The sequence below is a fragment of the Sarcophilus harrisii genome, chromosome 2 (assembly GCF_902635505.1).
Source record: "Sarcophilus harrisii chromosome 2, mSarHar1.11, whole genome shotgun sequence".
NCBI classification, from domain to species: Eukaryota; Metazoa; Chordata; class Mammalia; order Dasyuromorphia; family Dasyuridae; genus Sarcophilus; species Sarcophilus harrisii.
In genome coordinates this window covers 501979125-501997535 of record NC_045427.1, presented here as the reverse complement: position 1 = coordinate 501997535, position 18411 = coordinate 501979125, and the positions used below count along the sequence as shown (strand labels likewise).

General features: G+C 36.3%; 1 protein-coding gene across 1 annotated transcript in view; it reads right to left on the bottom strand.

Annotated features, from left to right (window-relative positions):
- Positions 1-4174: 4174 nt before the first annotated feature.
- Positions 4175-18411, bottom strand: part of SLC27A2 (solute carrier family 27 member 2) — a 67557-nt gene continuing 53320 nt past the window's right edge. The window contains exons 6-10 of the mRNA XM_031955179.1: positions 16708-16798; positions 15571-15769; positions 13446-13543; positions 6442-6572; positions 4175-4671 (exon numbers count right to left, since the gene is read on the bottom strand). Coding sequence (XP_031811039.1) covers positions 4495-4671; positions 6442-6572; positions 13446-13543; positions 15571-15769; positions 16708-16798 — 696 coding nt within the window. The 3' untranslated portion in view covers positions 4175-4494. The remainder of the gene's footprint in view (positions 4672-6441; positions 6573-13445; positions 13544-15570; positions 15770-16707; positions 16799-18411) is intronic.

Sequence of the window (18411 nt, the reverse complement as noted above, 5' to 3'; positions counted from 1 at the left end):
AAATGTATCTCCAGAAAAGCAAGAGGTGAGGATGCAAAGAAATTGCTATGTAGTGTTGGATGTAGCTGCCAGACACTATTAAGTGCTGGATTTGGAGGTATTAACCACCTGAGTTGCAACCTTGCCTCAGAGAATTACTAGTAGTATGACCTTAAATTATTTAATCTCAGTCTTTTGTATAATGAGTATAATAATAGCACCTACTTCCCAGGATTGTTATGAGGATTAAATGAGGTGACATGTAAGGCACTTTGTAAGCATTAAAGAGCTATATAAATATGCTAAATAAATATAAGTATATTCTTCTTCTTAAGTTTATTATTAAAGTGAGACTGAGTTAACATTGAAGACTAAATCTCTCAAAGAATCAGAATAGCAGAAATGGAAAAATCCTTGGAAACTACTTTGTTAAATCCTCTTGTTTTAGAGACTGAAGCAGAGATGCAGACTCAGTGTTAGGATCTGTTGATTACCAATCTATTATTCCATCATTGTGGTTGTTGAAATTTGCTCTTTCTTGGGGACTGAGGCACTCCATTTGGGATTTTTTTGGCAAAGATACTAGATTGGTTTGCCATTTCCTTCTTCAACTCATTTACATATGAGGAAACTGAAGTAGGGTCCAAGATCACACAACTATTAAATATCCGAGGCTGGATTTTCTAGACCCAGCACTTTACTACACCATCTATCTGTTATTAATTAATAATTAATTACTCTCTTGCCTAAAAATGTTTGTTGTTTTTCTTATGTGAAAGACAACATGACATAGTGAATCAAGTACTGGACTTTGATTTATATCAGAGTTCAATTCCTAACTCTACTACTAATTGCTTTACAATAGGAAAGTTTTTCTGAGGCTCAGTTTCTTCATCTGTGAAATGGAGACAAAAAGAACAAGCATTCATTAAGCACTTGTAATGTGCCACATGCTCTGTTAGTCACTGGTAATTTAAATACAAAACTAAAGCAGTCTATGCTCTCAAAGAGATAATATTTTAATAGGACAGGCACTGTACATTATATGTATACATATCTATAAATAGTTATAAATTACATGGAATTACACACCTATGGCATATATGTGTATATTAATTATCTATAAGATAATATGAAACATCTTGGTTAACCTTGGGAATGGGGAGAAAAAAAGGAACTAGCACAGCTAAAAGGTACAAGAAAAGACCTCATATAGAAGATATTGTTTGACCTGAGTCTTATAGGAAATTAGGGGTTCCAAGAGCAGAGAATGGAGTAAATTCAAAGCATATGTGGAGTGGGCAGAGGGAGGAGAAGGGACAGGACATCAGTGACACATGCAATGTGGTATTATATGTGAAATACATTATAAAACTGACTCATTCAGAACCAAAGTAGTTGGCAACTGGCAAGGGCTTACAGCACCCTTACAGCCTCTCCCTGGGGCTTCTTAGAGATTTCTTAAAAGTTTTTTTTCTCTCTCATTATTGTGAACTTGACAAGTAATAACAAATATTATCATTTTCATATATATAAAACACAAAAAGAGGATAATACATGCAGCTATGAATTTGTATTACATGAAGTTTTAATATATATAATTATAAATAAAAAACATCTACATAAAAAATCTATAAATATATATTTATGTGGCATAAATACATTATACATAAATTTAAACATTTATGCATTTATAATAAAGATATTTATGCTATCATAAATCTAATATTGTAATTCCCAGATCCTCCCCTATTTTTCTAAACTCTTTTATGTGTCTATTCTCTGTATTTAAAAATATCTCATTGACACACTTAAAAAAAAGACCACTAGCTCTCTTACACCTAGAACTCTCTGCCCTTCTTTGCAATGCTCTCCTTTATAATAAATATGGTAAAACAAAACAAATTTCCATTCTATCAGCAGTACCTGAAAATGTATTCCTTGCTCTATTCTTCTAGTCCATCACCTAGATTAAATAACCATTGAGCTCCCTTCTAACTCTTGTTCTATGACTTCATGATCCTCTGTCTTCCGGCAAGAGGTGGGAAGTTTGAGTCATCTATGTGCTTCTGGAATTATGATTGGTCATTGCATTGATCGTATTTCTTAAATTTTTCAAAGGTTTCTTTTATAATATTGTGTGACTTATAATGAGATTGTGAGTTATATATATTTCCCTCACTGCTGGTTATTTTGAGCAATTTAAAAACCATGGCCATTAATAGATTTTTATATGCCACCAATAATATTGATGTTTTTTTTTTAGTCTTGACTTTCTTTGAATATCGTGCTATTGGTGAATCCTGATTATTTCTCAGCATTACAGGATGCCACTTGTCCATGAAAATATCCTAGCTTCTGCTTGTGCCAATCCCCACATATATACTCATCCTTCATGTAAAATTACTTCTATAGGTTTTTCAAAGTGTGTATTATTGGTCAAGGGTACTTCTGACCCTTTGTATATGGATTACATGCAGAAAAAAAGGGGAAAACTGGGGTGGAGGATAAAATGGGAACTTTAAAAAAACGCCCTCCTATGTTTTTGATTAATAAGAAGGGAAGTAAACACATATTGTATGCTAGGCACTGGGATAAATGCTTTACAAACATTAAGGACCATTATGGCAAGCCCCTTCCAGTTAATATCACTGTGTCCCAGTGTCTAACTTGCCCACTGATAACTCCATCCATTTTTGTTTTTCTCTTTTTTTCCTCCTTTTCATGAATTCTGTCCCATTTGTTGCCCTTGATGCAATAGTCTCTCTCCAAATACACATTTACAGTCAAGTGCTGGTATAATGTGGCTGTCATACATGTCTTCAAAGATTTCTTTCTGCTCACGTGGCTGCTGAAACCTCACCTCTTCACTTAGGAAGCAATGTACTGTGACAGAAAATGTGTTGGATATCTATGTTAAAATCCTGGTTCTTTCAAGTTTGATCTAGGGCTAATCATTTCATCTTTGGGTTACTTATCTACAAAATGGAAGGGGGGCATGGAATGGATCTGATCAGATTTTCTCTAAGGTCACTTTCAGCTGTAAATCAATGATTCTAATGGGTTAGAAACTGCCAGTGCTGAGTATACTAAGTTAAACTACCTGAAGGAATTTGGATAAGGAAAAGGATTGGATACCATTTCGGTTGTTACAGGAAACACCGTTGTTCAAGTGGCAGTCTTCCTGTTGTTTGTCCTTCCTTCTTGAAAAGAACTAATAATGTCAGGAAGGTAACGTCTTGAGTTGCAAGTGAATTGGATTTGCTCTCTCCTCCAGAGCCATCTGGGTCCAGTGGCAAATCATAGATACAATATAGTATTGTAGACTCTTTGACCCTTGAATAAATCCCAAGGACATAACCTTGGGAATCATTGAGAGCATTTCTCTGAAAAAAATTCAGTATTCTACCAGCATCTCAGTTCTGACCTGCAAATATAGTTTAAGCTCTAGTATTCCTGACAAATTGTCATTAGCTTCTGCTCAAACCCTTCTCTCTATTCATAGGGAAGTCTTTAATAAGGCAACTCATTCCAAGATCCTTAAAGGAATCTGTAGTCAGGTGGGAGGAGGATCACTATTTTGGCAGCCAAACATGAGGGAAGAGAACTAGCCCAAAGGCACTAATCTCTAGGTTGACTTTGGAGAAGTTCCAGATCTTCTCAGTGGAAATACCAAGACAATTTATTACCTCAATGGAACTTTGCCAGCTAACCTCAATGGAGCAAGGATGCCAGAAAGGATCTTGGCCAGTATATGAGTCTTTGTGAGAGCAGCTGCAACAGTAAAGGTTAGGGCTGAAGGGTATTTGCTATCTACTACCCCACCGTGTATGAACTGCAGTTTCCCTAAGGCTGTGAACCAGAACTGCGAATGACAATGGGAAATGGAAACCATACTGATAAATATGTTCATTGTTGGGCCCTGAATACCTGTGACTGGCCCATTTGCACAATACTCAGTTACTCTTGATTTCACTGATGCTTAATTTCACCAGTAAGGAAGAACTAGTGTCACCCTCCTGGGATATCCAGGACAACAATTTCTCCAGATTTCTGGTTTGGAAATGAAACCATTCCAAAGTTCCATTCCTTGAACAATAACCTGAGTCCTTCATGTTATTGATATACTTGACATGAGGGCTACATTTGGAATACAGTTGATTAAGAACATATGAAACAGCACCATCACACACTTTATTGTTGATCTGTTTTATTATTATTTTTTAAAAAAAATATCCCCTCCCCTCAGTAAATTCAGTTTGCAAATACAAACAGTAGGTGCAAATTTAAAAACAAATTAACTTTATATCTTTGCATTTGCAAAAAGTTCAGATAAATTTAAGAAAAAAAACCACAACACAAAACAACAACAAAAAAAACCTGTTCCCTTATAGTATGCATCAGTTTATAGAAAATTATATTTTATAATGTTCAATCAAATTGAAATTGGATTAAAACAAATGCTGAAATGGGTATAATTCAGATATTATGTTGTAGTTACTGTCCTGGAAACATTTAGAGTTTCAGAGTTTTATTACTTATAGAGTTGTAAATGTCCTCAGTCATAGGAATGTACATTTTCTCTGTGTCATCCATGAAATACAAGGCATCTTTGATGACAGCAGGATTGAATCCGTCTTCCACAAGTGTCACTTTACGGTGTTTAAAAGTTCCAGTAATTTCAATGTTATCCTGAAAAACACCCAATAATTTGTTTATTCATTCATTAAGCATTTATTAAACCCTAGTCCTCAGGCAACATTTACAGGATCTGCCAATCTGATTCTACTTGAAACCCTTCCAGCTTGTAGGAACTATCAAAGTTTGCCCTTCACTGCTATGGCCTTTGATAGTCACAGTTATCTTGCAGAGAAATAGCAGTTAAGAGGTGGTCATATTATCTGAACAAGGAAATACATGGTTCTATGCAGGTTTAAAATGTTCACTTTTCCTCCTGCAGGTTTCCATGGATTAGAGAGGCCTTGGGAGTCTTACGTTAACCTTTTGCTTTGGGCACATGGACTCAGAGGAGGCAACATTGTCCATTGCACAGAGGATCAGAGATTTAAAATTACAAGGAACCTCTAGTCCAACCCTCTCATTATACAGAAGCTTAGGGAAGATAATGACTTGCCCAGGATATAACTATTAATAAGAGGCAGAACTAGAGTGTCAAGGCAGGACCTCTGATTCCAATCCAGTGGTCTTTACAACATGAGATAGGAAGACTGGGAAGACAGAAGCCAAATTCTGCCAGTGATATAAACTAACAGCATGATATCGGGCCAATGACTTCTCTTCCTATGTCACCTTCCTTTAGGAAGTCATATGCCTTGCTAGCATCCTCAGATCCTAGATTAAAAGCTGGAAAAAATCTCAGAAAGCTTTAGCACAACAAAAACACATTTCTTTTACAGATGAGGAAATTGAGACATGTAGAAGTTAAGCAGCTTCCCTCTAGTTTTATCAATCTACATTTGTAGATGGAGTCTTCCATTCTGAAATCACACATCCTTCAAATCTTCCGTATTTAGAATTTTTTTAAAAAAAGTAATTGATCCACTCTGAACAAGTCACTTAATCTCTCAATCTCCTCATCTATAAAGCAAGAGAGTTAGATTAGATGACCTCTGGGTTCCTTTCATCTCTAATTGTATAAACATAGGTATAAGTGGTCTCAGAATATTAATTTTTCTTTTTTTTTGTTACTTTTTTAAAAAAATAGCATTGGCTAACCCAGATAAGGTCTTGAAAGCATTCTAGAAAGAATCCACCTTCTTTCCCCTGTAAGAGATGTTCAGTCTAGCATGGTTCCAAATGATTGAACCTATACAGTTAAATTTCCCATTGTACAAAGTCAAAAGATCTTATCAGATGTTTTATTGCTTTGTGGTTGAAGCATGAAATTCTAAACTTCCACAATGAGCAGCTTAAATCAGGTTTTCTCAAGTTGAAGGTCCATAAACCTAAAAAAAAGTTTTGATAACCCTATTTTAAGATAATTGGTTTTCTTTGTAATCCTCTGTATTTTACTTTGTGCATTTAAGCTATTATTCTGAGAAAGGATCCTTAGGTTTTATCAGACTGCCCAAGAGGTCGAATGAAAAAGAATATGAACTCTAGGCTTAATAAATATCTATCAAATTGTATTAGGCTTTTAAGTAAGCCTTTCTCCAGCAAAGATTTCCAAATGAACGAGCTGTAGTCTGTCTGCCCTTTAGTGGAATTAGCCTGGAGAAGCAGGCACTGGAATCTATGTTTCAGAACTACTTATTTACAGTGGCACACATTATCTATTATATCACCTTTCTTACAAAGCCAGTGCATTTTCTGATCCAAAGGAAAGTGGTAATCTATTTCTCTGATCTTATTGAACCTACATAGGCACTCTAAAGGGATGGGCCAGGAACTAGGAATTTCCTTGGGGAAAAAAGTCGTTCATTTCCTCTTTGGCATTTATACCTGAATTCGAATGAATCTAGGCCTTGCATAGCTAGGCAGGTACTCAGCAAGGTGAGTGTAAAGCCTTTTCCCATCAAATTCATGGTTCTCCTTTATCCTGATGGATGCCATCCCTATTCGACCTTCATGACCTGGAGAAAAAAATGACCAATAATATAACAATGCTTATTGAGACAAGATGGGAAAGCATTTAAATGACTAAAAGAATGGTCCTTTAAACTAGCATTCATGAAATACCTACTAGTTTTCATGAATCTTTACCTATCCACTTATGCAGTTTGGAGGCGTACCTCCAGAGGGGGTACTATATTTATTTTTAAATATACTAAGTTATTCAGAAAAGTGATTATCCACCCAGTTGTGAGCTAGCTGGGACTTAAGCTTCTCTTCTATATCTCTCAGCTTTTCTTATATCTCATTTCATTGGGATTTCTGCTAGAGGGTAGGTAGGAAAAAAAAAAAAAACTTCAAACACAAACCAGAAAAATTGGTTCTCTATCATCAGCTCTTATAAGTTTGGTAAGGGGAAAAAGTCCAATCACTAGATAAAGTGAAGCTCTGGGATTACTTAGGAATTAGTCACTGTTATTGATGTATTCCAGTTGCCATGGATATTTGAGAGATTACCATATCAGACATTTTATTGTCATATTATTATATATAGTATACTATACTATACTATAATGGTATAATGTACTATACTATAATAGTATAATATACTATACTATAATGATATAATATACTATACTATTATAGTACAATATACTATACTAATAATAGTATGATATATTTAAAGAAAACTGAATCAGTCCAATAGTTTTAGAAATAAACTTGGATTATGTTAGAATTAAGTTGGGGCAATGGATAGAATGCTGGACCTGAGATCAGAAAAACCCAAGTTCAAATCTGGCCTCAGATATTCCCTAGTTGTGTGACCCTAGATAAGTCACTTAGCCTCATTTGCCTCAGTCTTCTCATCTGTAAAATGATTTGGACAGGAAAATGGAAAACCACCCCAGTATCTTTATCAAGAAAACTCCAACTGAGGTCCCAAAGAGTTGGATATGACTAAAACGACTGAACAACAGAAATGGGATTTTAATAGGGACCTGAAGGAATCCAGGGAAGCCAGTAGGCAGAGATGAGAAGGGACTATATATTCCAGGAATGGGAGACAGTCAAGAGAAAATCCTTGGAATTAAGAGATGGAGTATCTTGTTCAAGGAATAATAAAGAGATTGGTATTATTGCACTGAAGAGTATTTGGTGGGGAGTAAGAGTAAGAAGGCTGTGAAAGGGAAGGGGAAAATAGTTAAGTAGGATCCCAAGGGCCTTGAATGCCAGAGTGTTTTGTATTTAATGCCAAGAAAACCACAAATGGGACCACACGACTGGATAAAAATAACAAAGGGGAGAGGGGAATAAAAATGAAGTAGAAGGCGGGATTATTTTATGCCCTTACAGTAAAGCAAGTTAATACAATAAAGTAAACCAGTCCTAAAGGCAAGGGATTTATCTCGCTCTAGGAGGGCAGTAAGTGGAGAAGTGTTGGGACAATCACCACAACTGATCCTAATAGCATTTATTTCCTCTTGACCAGGCAGGACAGTAAAAGGAGAGGTGTTTTTAGAACAATTATCATTGTTTTCTTATGAGGCCAGTAGTAATTGGGCATTAATATCACTTCTATCCAATCTTATGGCTCTAGGGGAGGCTGGCTCTACTTCCCAGAACTACTTATATGTAATCAGAGAGAAGGGGGAGCCAGTTTACTTTAGTCACGAGGGCCCAGGCTTTTGAAACCTCTCCCAAGGTGATTGTGTGTTTATATCTCTCTCTAATGAAGGTAGAAAACAAAAAGGAAACACAGGAATGAGGAAGACTAAGCTTAACATCCCCCCCCCCCCCTCTTTTTTGTTTCTACAGGTAGTTAGTTACCATAAGGCAACTCTTAGCAACCTTCCAGATATTTCTCTATAGCCTAATTGACAAAAAAATTTTTTTTAAAAATAAATGAAGGTACACTGGATGTAGAGAGTTCACCAGTGTAAACCTCTCTGTTCTCTAGGTTAGCATGGTAATAGTAGAACATATTGGACAGAGCCAAGAAGACCCATGGTCAAATATTAATTTGACAATAGCTGTGCGACTTTGGGTATGTCATGTTAACCTCTTTGAGCTAATCAATCCATCAATAAGCAATGATTAAGCATTTAGTATGTACCAGGCACTGTGGTAATCAATACACAAAAGACAGTCTCTGTCCACAAAGAGCTTACACTCTTAATTGGGGAGACAACATCCAAACAAATATATACAGAGATATATACAGGATAAATAGGAAATAATTAACAGAGGGAAGAACTAAGAATTAAAAATTAGAATTAAGAGGGACTGGTAAAGGCTTCTTGGAAAAGACTTTTATTGTTGTTCATTCTTCATTTTCAAAAAGGGCCAATGATAGGTTTAGTAGGAATTTAGGTTGATATGCAGAGATGAGGGGAAGAGCATTATAGAATGGGGGACAGCCAGAGAAAATGTTGAAAGAAGAAGTGTTTTGTTTGTGGAACAGTGAGAAGGCCAATGTCACTGATTAATGAGTATGTATTGGGGAATAAGGTGTAAAAAGAGTGGAAAGGAGACTGACGTTATGAAGAATTTTGAATTGTGAGCATTCTGTATTTGATCTAGGAGATAGGGAGCCATAGAGGTTCTCAAACTTTTGTTTTCAGTATCTTTATCCTGTTAAAAATTATTGAGGATCTCTCCAAAGAGTTTTTGTTTATCTGGATTATATTTATAGACATTTACCATATTGGAAATAAAAACTATTTTTGAATTTGTAGACCCTCTAAAAGGGTTTCAGAGATCCCCAGGATTCTCTAGACCATACTTTGAGAACCACTGCAGAGTTTCTTTCTTTCTTTCTTTCTTTTTTGTTCTTTCTTTCTTTCTTTCTTTCTTTCTTTCTTTCTTTCTTTCTCTCTCTCTCTCTCTCTCTCTCTCTCTCTCTCATGTGTGTGTGACTGAGATTGCAACTTTACTATAGGAAAATCACTTTTGTGGCTGAACAGAAGAGGGTCTAGAGTAGGAAGAGGCTTGAGACAGGCATTTACTTTCCCTCTCTACAAAATGTTGATACTCAAATGAGATAATTTATATATGGTGTTCTGTAAACCTTAAAGTACCCTATAAATGTAAATTATTCTTCTTTAATAATAGGAAGGACAATGTACTCATCAATAGCTACTCTTCCTCTGCCTTTTCAGGAGGCAGCCTAGTTCTGGTCCAGGCCAAGTGGTTATCCCTTGCCTAAAGAGATGATCTCATTGGGAATGGTTCTAGCATCATGCCTGGTTCAAGCCTGTGCTAGGGATAGTACCAGACATTCCAAGTCTACCCCAAACAGGTAAGAACTTTTATGTTGGTGCCACATCCAATGAAGTTCTCATGGATATGATAAAGCGTGGTTTGAGATAGGGTGAATGCCATGGTCCAGACCTCTACTTTTACCATGAGTCTAGATCTAGACTGAATTCTAAGGCTTTGAAGATCAATTAACAAATGCCTTTCCTTTAAATCCATGATGGATGATTATTTTGCTTCTACTAAAATACTTTTAGTGAGCTCTGCTGCAGAGGGCACAGCTCTGTTAAGCTGGCCACATTGTTTGGATGCCAAATGTACACTTGCCAAAAATATTATTCTATGGAGAACCGACACAGGGCAGGCGCTCACATTGTGGTCAGAAAAAGCGATACAAGGATACTCTCAAGGTTTCTTTTAAGAACTCTGGAATTGATTGTGAAACACAGGAAACACTGGCACAGGACCACTCAGCATGGTGTGCCTTCATCAGAGTAGGTCCTCTGTTCTTAGGAGCAAAATAGAATTGAATTAGCTCAGAAATGTGAGATGTACAAATTTAGAAAATATACTCCAAACGTTCACATGGACTATTTATGCTAGACCTGTGGTAGAGAATTCTGAGCTTATGTTGCTTTGATCAGCCATAGTTGGACATATTGTTAACTCAACTCTAACATATTAATATCATTTTGGTCCTCGTAGAGAATGAAGGACACTATCAACCATTTTCAGTGATGGAGACCTCACTCCACAATAAGGCAGCTAGAGCATTGTGCTGTAGAAACACTCTTAAGTGTTTTTTTCCCTTTATTTTGAGGCAAAAATGCCGTTTTGATTTCCAGCCACTGGTTCTAGATTTGTTCTCCAAAACAAGTCATATGTGGGCCCTTCAAATAATGAAGATAAAATTATATCCCCTCATAACACTTTTTTTCCCCCAGGCTAAACATCCTCAGACACTTGAATCTCAAGAAGTATAGTTTCTATTCTGATCATATTTTTATGAACATATTCTAGGTTGAAGCTTCCTAATATTTTAAGAGAGCAGTTGTTTCAGTGATGTGAATTCTTTCCTCTCTATAAGTGGACTTCAAGCCTTCTGTATTTCTATAGATGGTTGGCTGATGGTGGATGGTTCCAGGAGTTGCCAAAGAAGTCATCATCTGGTGGGCCAAACTTTTGGGAAAAAGCCTCAAATTCAGAATAAATAGGCTGGTCTTCCTGTGACAGTCCTTATCAAAAGGCCTACATTTGAAGTTTTCCCAGGAACTGCTAAACTTGTGCTTCACTGGCATGGTCTACAAGAACCTAGAGTCACTTCAAAGTGCTGTGACCCAGTCCTGAACATGGTATTTTAGACAGGTGTACTATAAACAGTATTGGGTTTGGAGGAAGGGATAGTATACCAGCTTGCTATCTAAGGGGATATGGAAAAACCACTGAGTCCTGGTTGTAAAAGGGTCCACTGTATCTCCAAATCTAGGACCTAGAACTGAAAATGAGACCAATCCCCTTACTTTACAGATGAGGAAACAGAGGGATTCAATAACCTGCCCAAGATTACACAGGTAGTAAATATAAGAGTTAGGACTCAAACTCAGATTCCCAGTCTTAAAATCAAGCCCTTCCCTACCTCAGAATAAAACGAGACTATTAATTTCCACGGGCATCTAGGGGGAGCCATTGTGTGCAGAGCACTAGGCTTGGAGTTAAGAAGCCTAATCTTCCCAAGTTCAAATCCAACTACAGACACTTACTAGCTGGATGACCCTGGGCAAGTCACTTAATTCCGTTTTTCTCAATTTCCTCTTCTGTAAAATAAGCTGGAGAAGTTAATGACTATCTATGGGGATAATGGGGGTGGCCACCCCAGTATCTCTGACAAGAAAACCCTAATAGAGTTATGAAGAGTCAGCCATGACTGAATAATTAAATCCCATAATCTGAACACTATATTTCAGTTAATACTCACGTGGGCTAAGATTTAATTAGCTACTAAGTACATTCTTCTATGTAAGGATTCTGTTTTTTATAGACTCTCTTAAATTTTAGCTATCTAGTTCACAGTTATAATTTCTACCATGAAATGAAGATTTGGCAAACAAGTGCAACTCTAGAACCCTTATTTTTTATTTTTATTTTTTGAAAAGCAACCTGGTCCAATGACTGTCCTGGTATATTTGGAGTCAGTAGACTGCCATGGGGATCCTACCTCAGGTGTGTAGGGGTCACTTAATCTTTAAAGGTTTCAGATTCCCCAGTAGTAAGATGAGCATAATAATAATACATAATAGTATTTGTACCTCTAACCTCTATAACCCTGAGGTAAGTGTTGAATTGTGTTAATCATTAGTATATCAATCTTTCTGCTGCTTAGGAGAAAAGAGAACTTTGGATTTTTGCTTGCAAAACAAGTAAGAAAAGCAAAACATTGCTCTAAAGAGGCAGATAAATGGTACTATGCCCCAGTGGAATCACTTGGGGTGGTGTGTTGTATGCCTGAGGGACTTGATAAGACGGAAAGGAGCTTTTTTCTAACTTTTCTCCTTGGAAACCTCACATGCTCTACTTTTCTGTCTCTGTGTGCAGGTGCAAAAAATCAAAGGAAATAGTCTGATTTTTTATTTCCTTCCACACTTCTCATCTATTTTAGAATCATAGTTAGAGCTACAAGGGATCTTATAGGTCATATGCTACGACTCTCTCATTTTATAGACTGAAACCGTTCCCTCCCCATAGACTTAGAGATAGATTAGGTGACTTGTCTAAGTTCATACAGTAAATTAGTTTCAGAAACAGGATTTAAACTCAGGTCATGTCAACGTTTGGCATTGTTGGCACTGAACCATGGTGTTAGCAAATCTAAAAAATGCTGACATGAAACCTAGTCTAGCCTGTTGAAAGTTTTGCCACACAATGACCAAGAAAGCTTATTTCTGAGAGAGTTATCTGTTCCCTTGACCATAAATAACAAATATGGATGAAAAAATAGTAGTCCTTAATTTAAAATGTAATGACCTTGATTTTATAGAAACACAAAACTCAGCCCATCTCCCACTTTCTAGTTATTAAAATAATAATGATGATGGTGATAATAACAATAGATATTTTGTTGTTGTTCCATCACTTTTCAGTCCAGCTCTTTGTAACCCAATCTGATTTTTTTTTGGCAAAGATACTGAAGGTCATTTATCTCTCCAGATCATTTTAAGGATGAGGAAAGTGATGCAAACAGGGCCAGGGTCACACAGCTATTAAATTTCTAAGGTTGGATTCAAACTCATCAAGATGAGTTTTCCTGACTCTAGGTCCATCTAGATAGGATCTAAAATTTTGTCAAACCTTTTATGGATGTTTGAATGTCATAATTTTAATCTAAAAGAAACTCAATTCCATGAAGTATTGGTTATCTTTCTTTTTTCAGATAAAAACTCAGAAAAGTTAAGATACTCACCACACTCAGGCCTTTCTAACCCTAAGTCAAACACTCCATTCACTGTACAATACTCAAAGAAAAGAATGGCTCTTTGTTGGATAGATTTTAGGGAACAGATAGCAAATTTAGTGCCAAGTTAAAACTACATTCCATTAGTCTAGAAGTTTAGTTTAAGTTCTCCAATGGATTTTGCATGTACCTGGTACAGGCACGCCATAAACGTTAACTTCTTGGATAAATTCAACCAGCCCTATGATATCTGCGACTTCTGTGGTTGCCACATTTTCCCCTTTCCACCTGGATTTGGGAAAGAAAGAGGGCAGGTTAATTTCTGTCTAAAATTATAGTAACACATTTGTCATGTTTCCATTATATAGCTAGGGTCTGGCGTAGCCTGATCTTATTTCATAATCACTCTTGGAAACTCCCAGACCTTATTTTATACATAATTTTCCTTCATATCCTCTTCCTATGGCGTGGCCAAACTGACCTTGAAGATCCACCCAGGATACTTTATCTCTCCTCTTTGTGGCTTTGTCCCCAATGTCTGAAAAGCATGTTAGCTTTTTCCCTTCAATCTTAGCACTCCCGAGTTTTGCAAAGCTTTGGATTCAACTCCCTTGAGGAATCCTTTCCAATCCCTCCAGCTGCTATTGCCTTCTCTTCGAAAAAATACCATAGGTTGACTTTGCCCATAGTTTGTATATATAAGTGTGTGCATGGGCATTCTCCCCAGACACCAACTTTTTAAAGGCAGGGACTGTTAACTCCTGTCTTTGTATCTCTACTATTCAGCACAGTGCCCAGCACAAAAAACTGTGCTTAACAAATGTTTGTTAACAATGATATGCATGTTAACAGATGAACTGAATAATAACTAAAATGTCTGTGACCATAGAATGACACCGACTTATTCCTGAAAATATTTTAGCAAAAGCACAGACTTAGGGTGAAAATTGTTGTTGTTGTTTTTAATAAAACTTTTTATTTTTGAAACATATGCACAGATAATTTGACAACATTGACCCTTGCATAGCCTTGCATTTCAGATTTTCTCCTCTTTCCCTCCACCCCTTCATCTAGATGGCAAACAATTCAATATATGTTAAACATGTTAAAATATATGTTAAATCCAATATGTATAAACATATTTATAAAATTCTCTTGCTATACAAGAGAAATCAGATCAAAAAAAGAAAGTAAATGAGTAAGAAAACAAAATGCAAATGAACAACAACAAAAAGAGTGAGAATGATATATTGTGATCCACATTCAGTTCCCAGCAGTCCTCCCTCTGTGTTGTTGTTTTTTAGACGCTTTTTTCAGTCATGTCACTCTCTGATCCTGTTTGGGATTTTCTTGGCAAAGATACTAGAGGGGTTTGTTTCATTTTCCAGATGAGGAAACTGAAGTAAACAGGGTGAAGTGACTTGCCTGGCTAGTCACACAGCTAACAAGTGTCTAAGGTTACATTTGAACTCGGGAATGAGTACTCTCAACCTCAGGGCAAGCACTCTATTCACTGTTCCAATTAGTTGCTGAGTGAAAGTCACCCGTCAGAAATATAGGTTGGAGTAAAGGTAGTTCCATTATTAAAATATAGTCTTAATCTAAGGAAGATGTCACTCCCTACTTCTATAACCAATATTTGATTTTAATGAAATTTTACTTCTTATTTCATTTAACTAATGAATTTCAGAATTACATTTAACTTTATACTTTTAAGGGCCACCTCAGTTTCCATATCTGCAAAATGAGCAGGAGGAGGAAATGACAAACTACTTTGGTAACTTTGCCAAGAAAACCTCAAATGGGTCCATGAAGAGTAAGAATGACTGAGAGAAGACTTAACAACAACAACATTTATGTTGATAGAGATAGGTATTAAGTATTGGCAGCAGGATTCATCTCCTAACTTTCTCCTATACTAGGCTGCCTCGGTTTCTTGACTCTCTCTATGGCAATTCTTTACTACTAGAAAAGCTGCAGTACTAATCTATATTGATAAATAGAATTCCCCACTGAAAAGTCTCCTATATCAATGAAATCATATTTCCATACCCTTTCCTTATAACTAAATACCAATGTGGGATAAAGATTACAGTCCCGGTTTCGTTAGTTTTCTGTTTTTGGGGGGTTTTTTTGGCTGAGGCAATTGGGGTCAAGTGACTTGTCCAGAGTCACACAGCCAGGAAGTGATAAGTGACTGAGCCATATTTGAACTCAGATCCTTCCTGATTTCAGAGCTAGTCTTCTATTCACTACACCTGTCCCATTAGATATTTTTTTAAATGTGTTTTGCCCAATAATAAACAGAAACTAACCTGAAAGTATCTCCAATTCTGTCATGGAAATAGATGAAGTTTTCATGATCAATTAATAAGAGATCACCACTGTTGAAATAGATGTCTCCTTTCTTAAAGACATCTCTTAGCTTTTTCTTCTCTGTTTGAGCCTTTCCTCCAGCATAGCCAGTGAATGGTGTAAGTTGTGTGATTTTGCAAACTAATAATCCTACTTCACCTAAGGCAAGAGAAGGAGAAAAGCAGATATTTTCATTGTCATCAGGTTTCACCAGAAACTAGCCCTTCGGCTAAGGTCAAATGAAGAGTGGCTACTAGGTTTGACTCTACAACAATAGTCACAATAGTGGCTGATGATTTTATTGTGTTGTTTCAAGGTTTGCAAAGCACCTTAGTGACATTACAGCATTTGATACTCCTGATAATTCTGAGAAATCAGTGTTATTACAGGGAGGTCTTATTTAGTGCAAATAATGAATCTGCTTAAGTGGGCACGAATATTTTTGAATTCATTTGAAGTTATAATTATGTAAAATATGGTAAGTACTTCCAGCCAAATGGAAATAATGTAGTGCAAATTTGAATCATGTGACCTTTTGAGGGGATTCACTATTTGCTTCAAAGGGGACCTAGCTGTATTACCTGTATTCTCACAGATTAGATAAAAGGCTTAAAAACTAAGTGATGACCATAGTCCAGAAACAAGGTTATAAACAAAGATGAGATCTGAAACAATTTGAAGGGATAGGCATATACCCAGACATCTATAATTCTATATGTAGAATTATATATCTATAATACATCTATAATTCTAATTCTTTTTTATATTTTCAGTAAAGTCTATAAACTAATAAACTGCAATAAGATATAAGACAGTTTGAAGTTAAAAGTTAAAGACATCAATAAACTCACTCTCTTTTCTCAGTGTTTGACATATGATCATAGAAACATTTACTGAATAAAGAGTAAAAGAATGACTTTTTTATATAACTGGTAGTTTGGAGCATTTCATTTATGGTTCCTTAAAACTTAAATGAAACTTTTATTTCCAAGGCAATATAGCTTGTGCTGCATTTATTCTACCTAGATGCTCCTTAAAGGACATTCTTACAGAAAAGAGAACTACAGATTATTTCATTTAATAAAAGTCAGCAGTACCTTTAGGAACTTTTATGCAGTATCCATTTCCATCTCGGACAGGTTCATCTTTTTCTACATCATACTTAATCAGCTCATATGAAATTGTTTTCTAGCAAAAACAGAATCAATCATAATTGTGAGCACCATCTCGCTCAAAAGTAGGTTTTCTGAATTCTGAACAGATTTATGTTGACATTCTGCCATCCAGAGTTTGACATTGTTAGCAATGAGTTCCTCTCCCCAACAATGAGCATGACTTAATTTCCCACTATTTCCCTCTATGCATTCAATATTCTGTCAAGCTGAATTACTCAGTGTCTCCCCCCTGTCCCCCTCCATGTCATACTTCCCCATTTTTGTTCCTATGTTCATAGCAGAATTCTCCTTGGCATGTCCTTCTCCTCTGCCCCCCAATCCCCACCCTCCGGTCTTGGATCAGCAAAATCCCACTGATCTTTTGATGCCCAAGAAGGCAAAGAGAGCTTTGTGGGGATGGGTGGGAAGATGATATTGTAGAATACAAAAAGCAATGGTGCTGGAGTCAGAAGACCTGGGTTCAAATCCTGCTTTTGACATTTAGTACCTGTGTTACCTGGAACTCTGTTTCTTCATTTGTAAACTAAGGAAGTAGGAGTGCATGACCTCTGAGATCTCTTTCAACTCTAGGATCTATGATCCCAGCACAAAAAACTTAGAGGAAGGAAGATCTGATATTAAAGAGCAGTCTGACAAAGACCAGAACTTTTCAATCAGAAGAAATGATGACTTGAGGGAGGAGGGGCATGAGATACAATTATAGATTATAGACTTAATTGGCTGAATGTAGACTTGCTTACCAAATCCTGGGACACTAGAATTAGGGATAAAGTCACTTTGAAGTGTGAAAGAAGTTCATTTACAATCAGTAAGTGTTACTTAATAAAGTCATGAACCTATAGGATTTTTTTTATCTTAAGAAATGATTTTTTGTTTGTTTGTTTTTGTTTTGGGTCTGGACTTGTAATTTATTGGTTTAGGGAATTCCTGATAAGAAAAAAAATCCATCCACCAGTGTAAATTGGCAAGTCTTTTCCAACTTCTAGTGTTAAAAAGCTACTTTGGGGCAGTGAGAAGTCCTAGTTACTAATCCTAGTTACACAGATTGAATGTGTCAGAGGAAGGACTTTAATTTTGGTCTTTATGTCTCACTCTTCCACAGCATACCCCTCACAAGAGATACAAAGAAATGTTGCTGTCCAGAAATACAAATGGTAATTTAGTAACATTTTAGATAAATTAATGGATGATAGAACCACTGTTAGTTACGAATGGAAATTAAGATGGGGACACACAATGGTAAAAGAGCATATCCTTAACTTGTCAAATTTAGCAATATCAAAATCATCTAGGACCTTTTATAATCTAGCTCTTGATGTCCCTTTCAGAGACAGACTACTGGCCTAGGACTGATTCAGTATGATAACTGTTATGTTCTGAAATAGTTCTTAAGAAATACCTGCATGTTAATTTTAACCAGAGTCTTGAAATAATTTTTTTGTCTTTTGTACTGTTTTAAAAAGTATTATGGTACAAAATCACTTTCACTAGTTTTTCTCTTCTAGATGCTCCTTAGTACTCTTAATCTTCCTCCCCTCTTCCCTCCCTCTCTTTATTTCTTTGTTCTTTCCTTTCTCTTTTTCTAGACTGTGTCTTCTTATGTTTCACAGGCTGTAAATACACTAG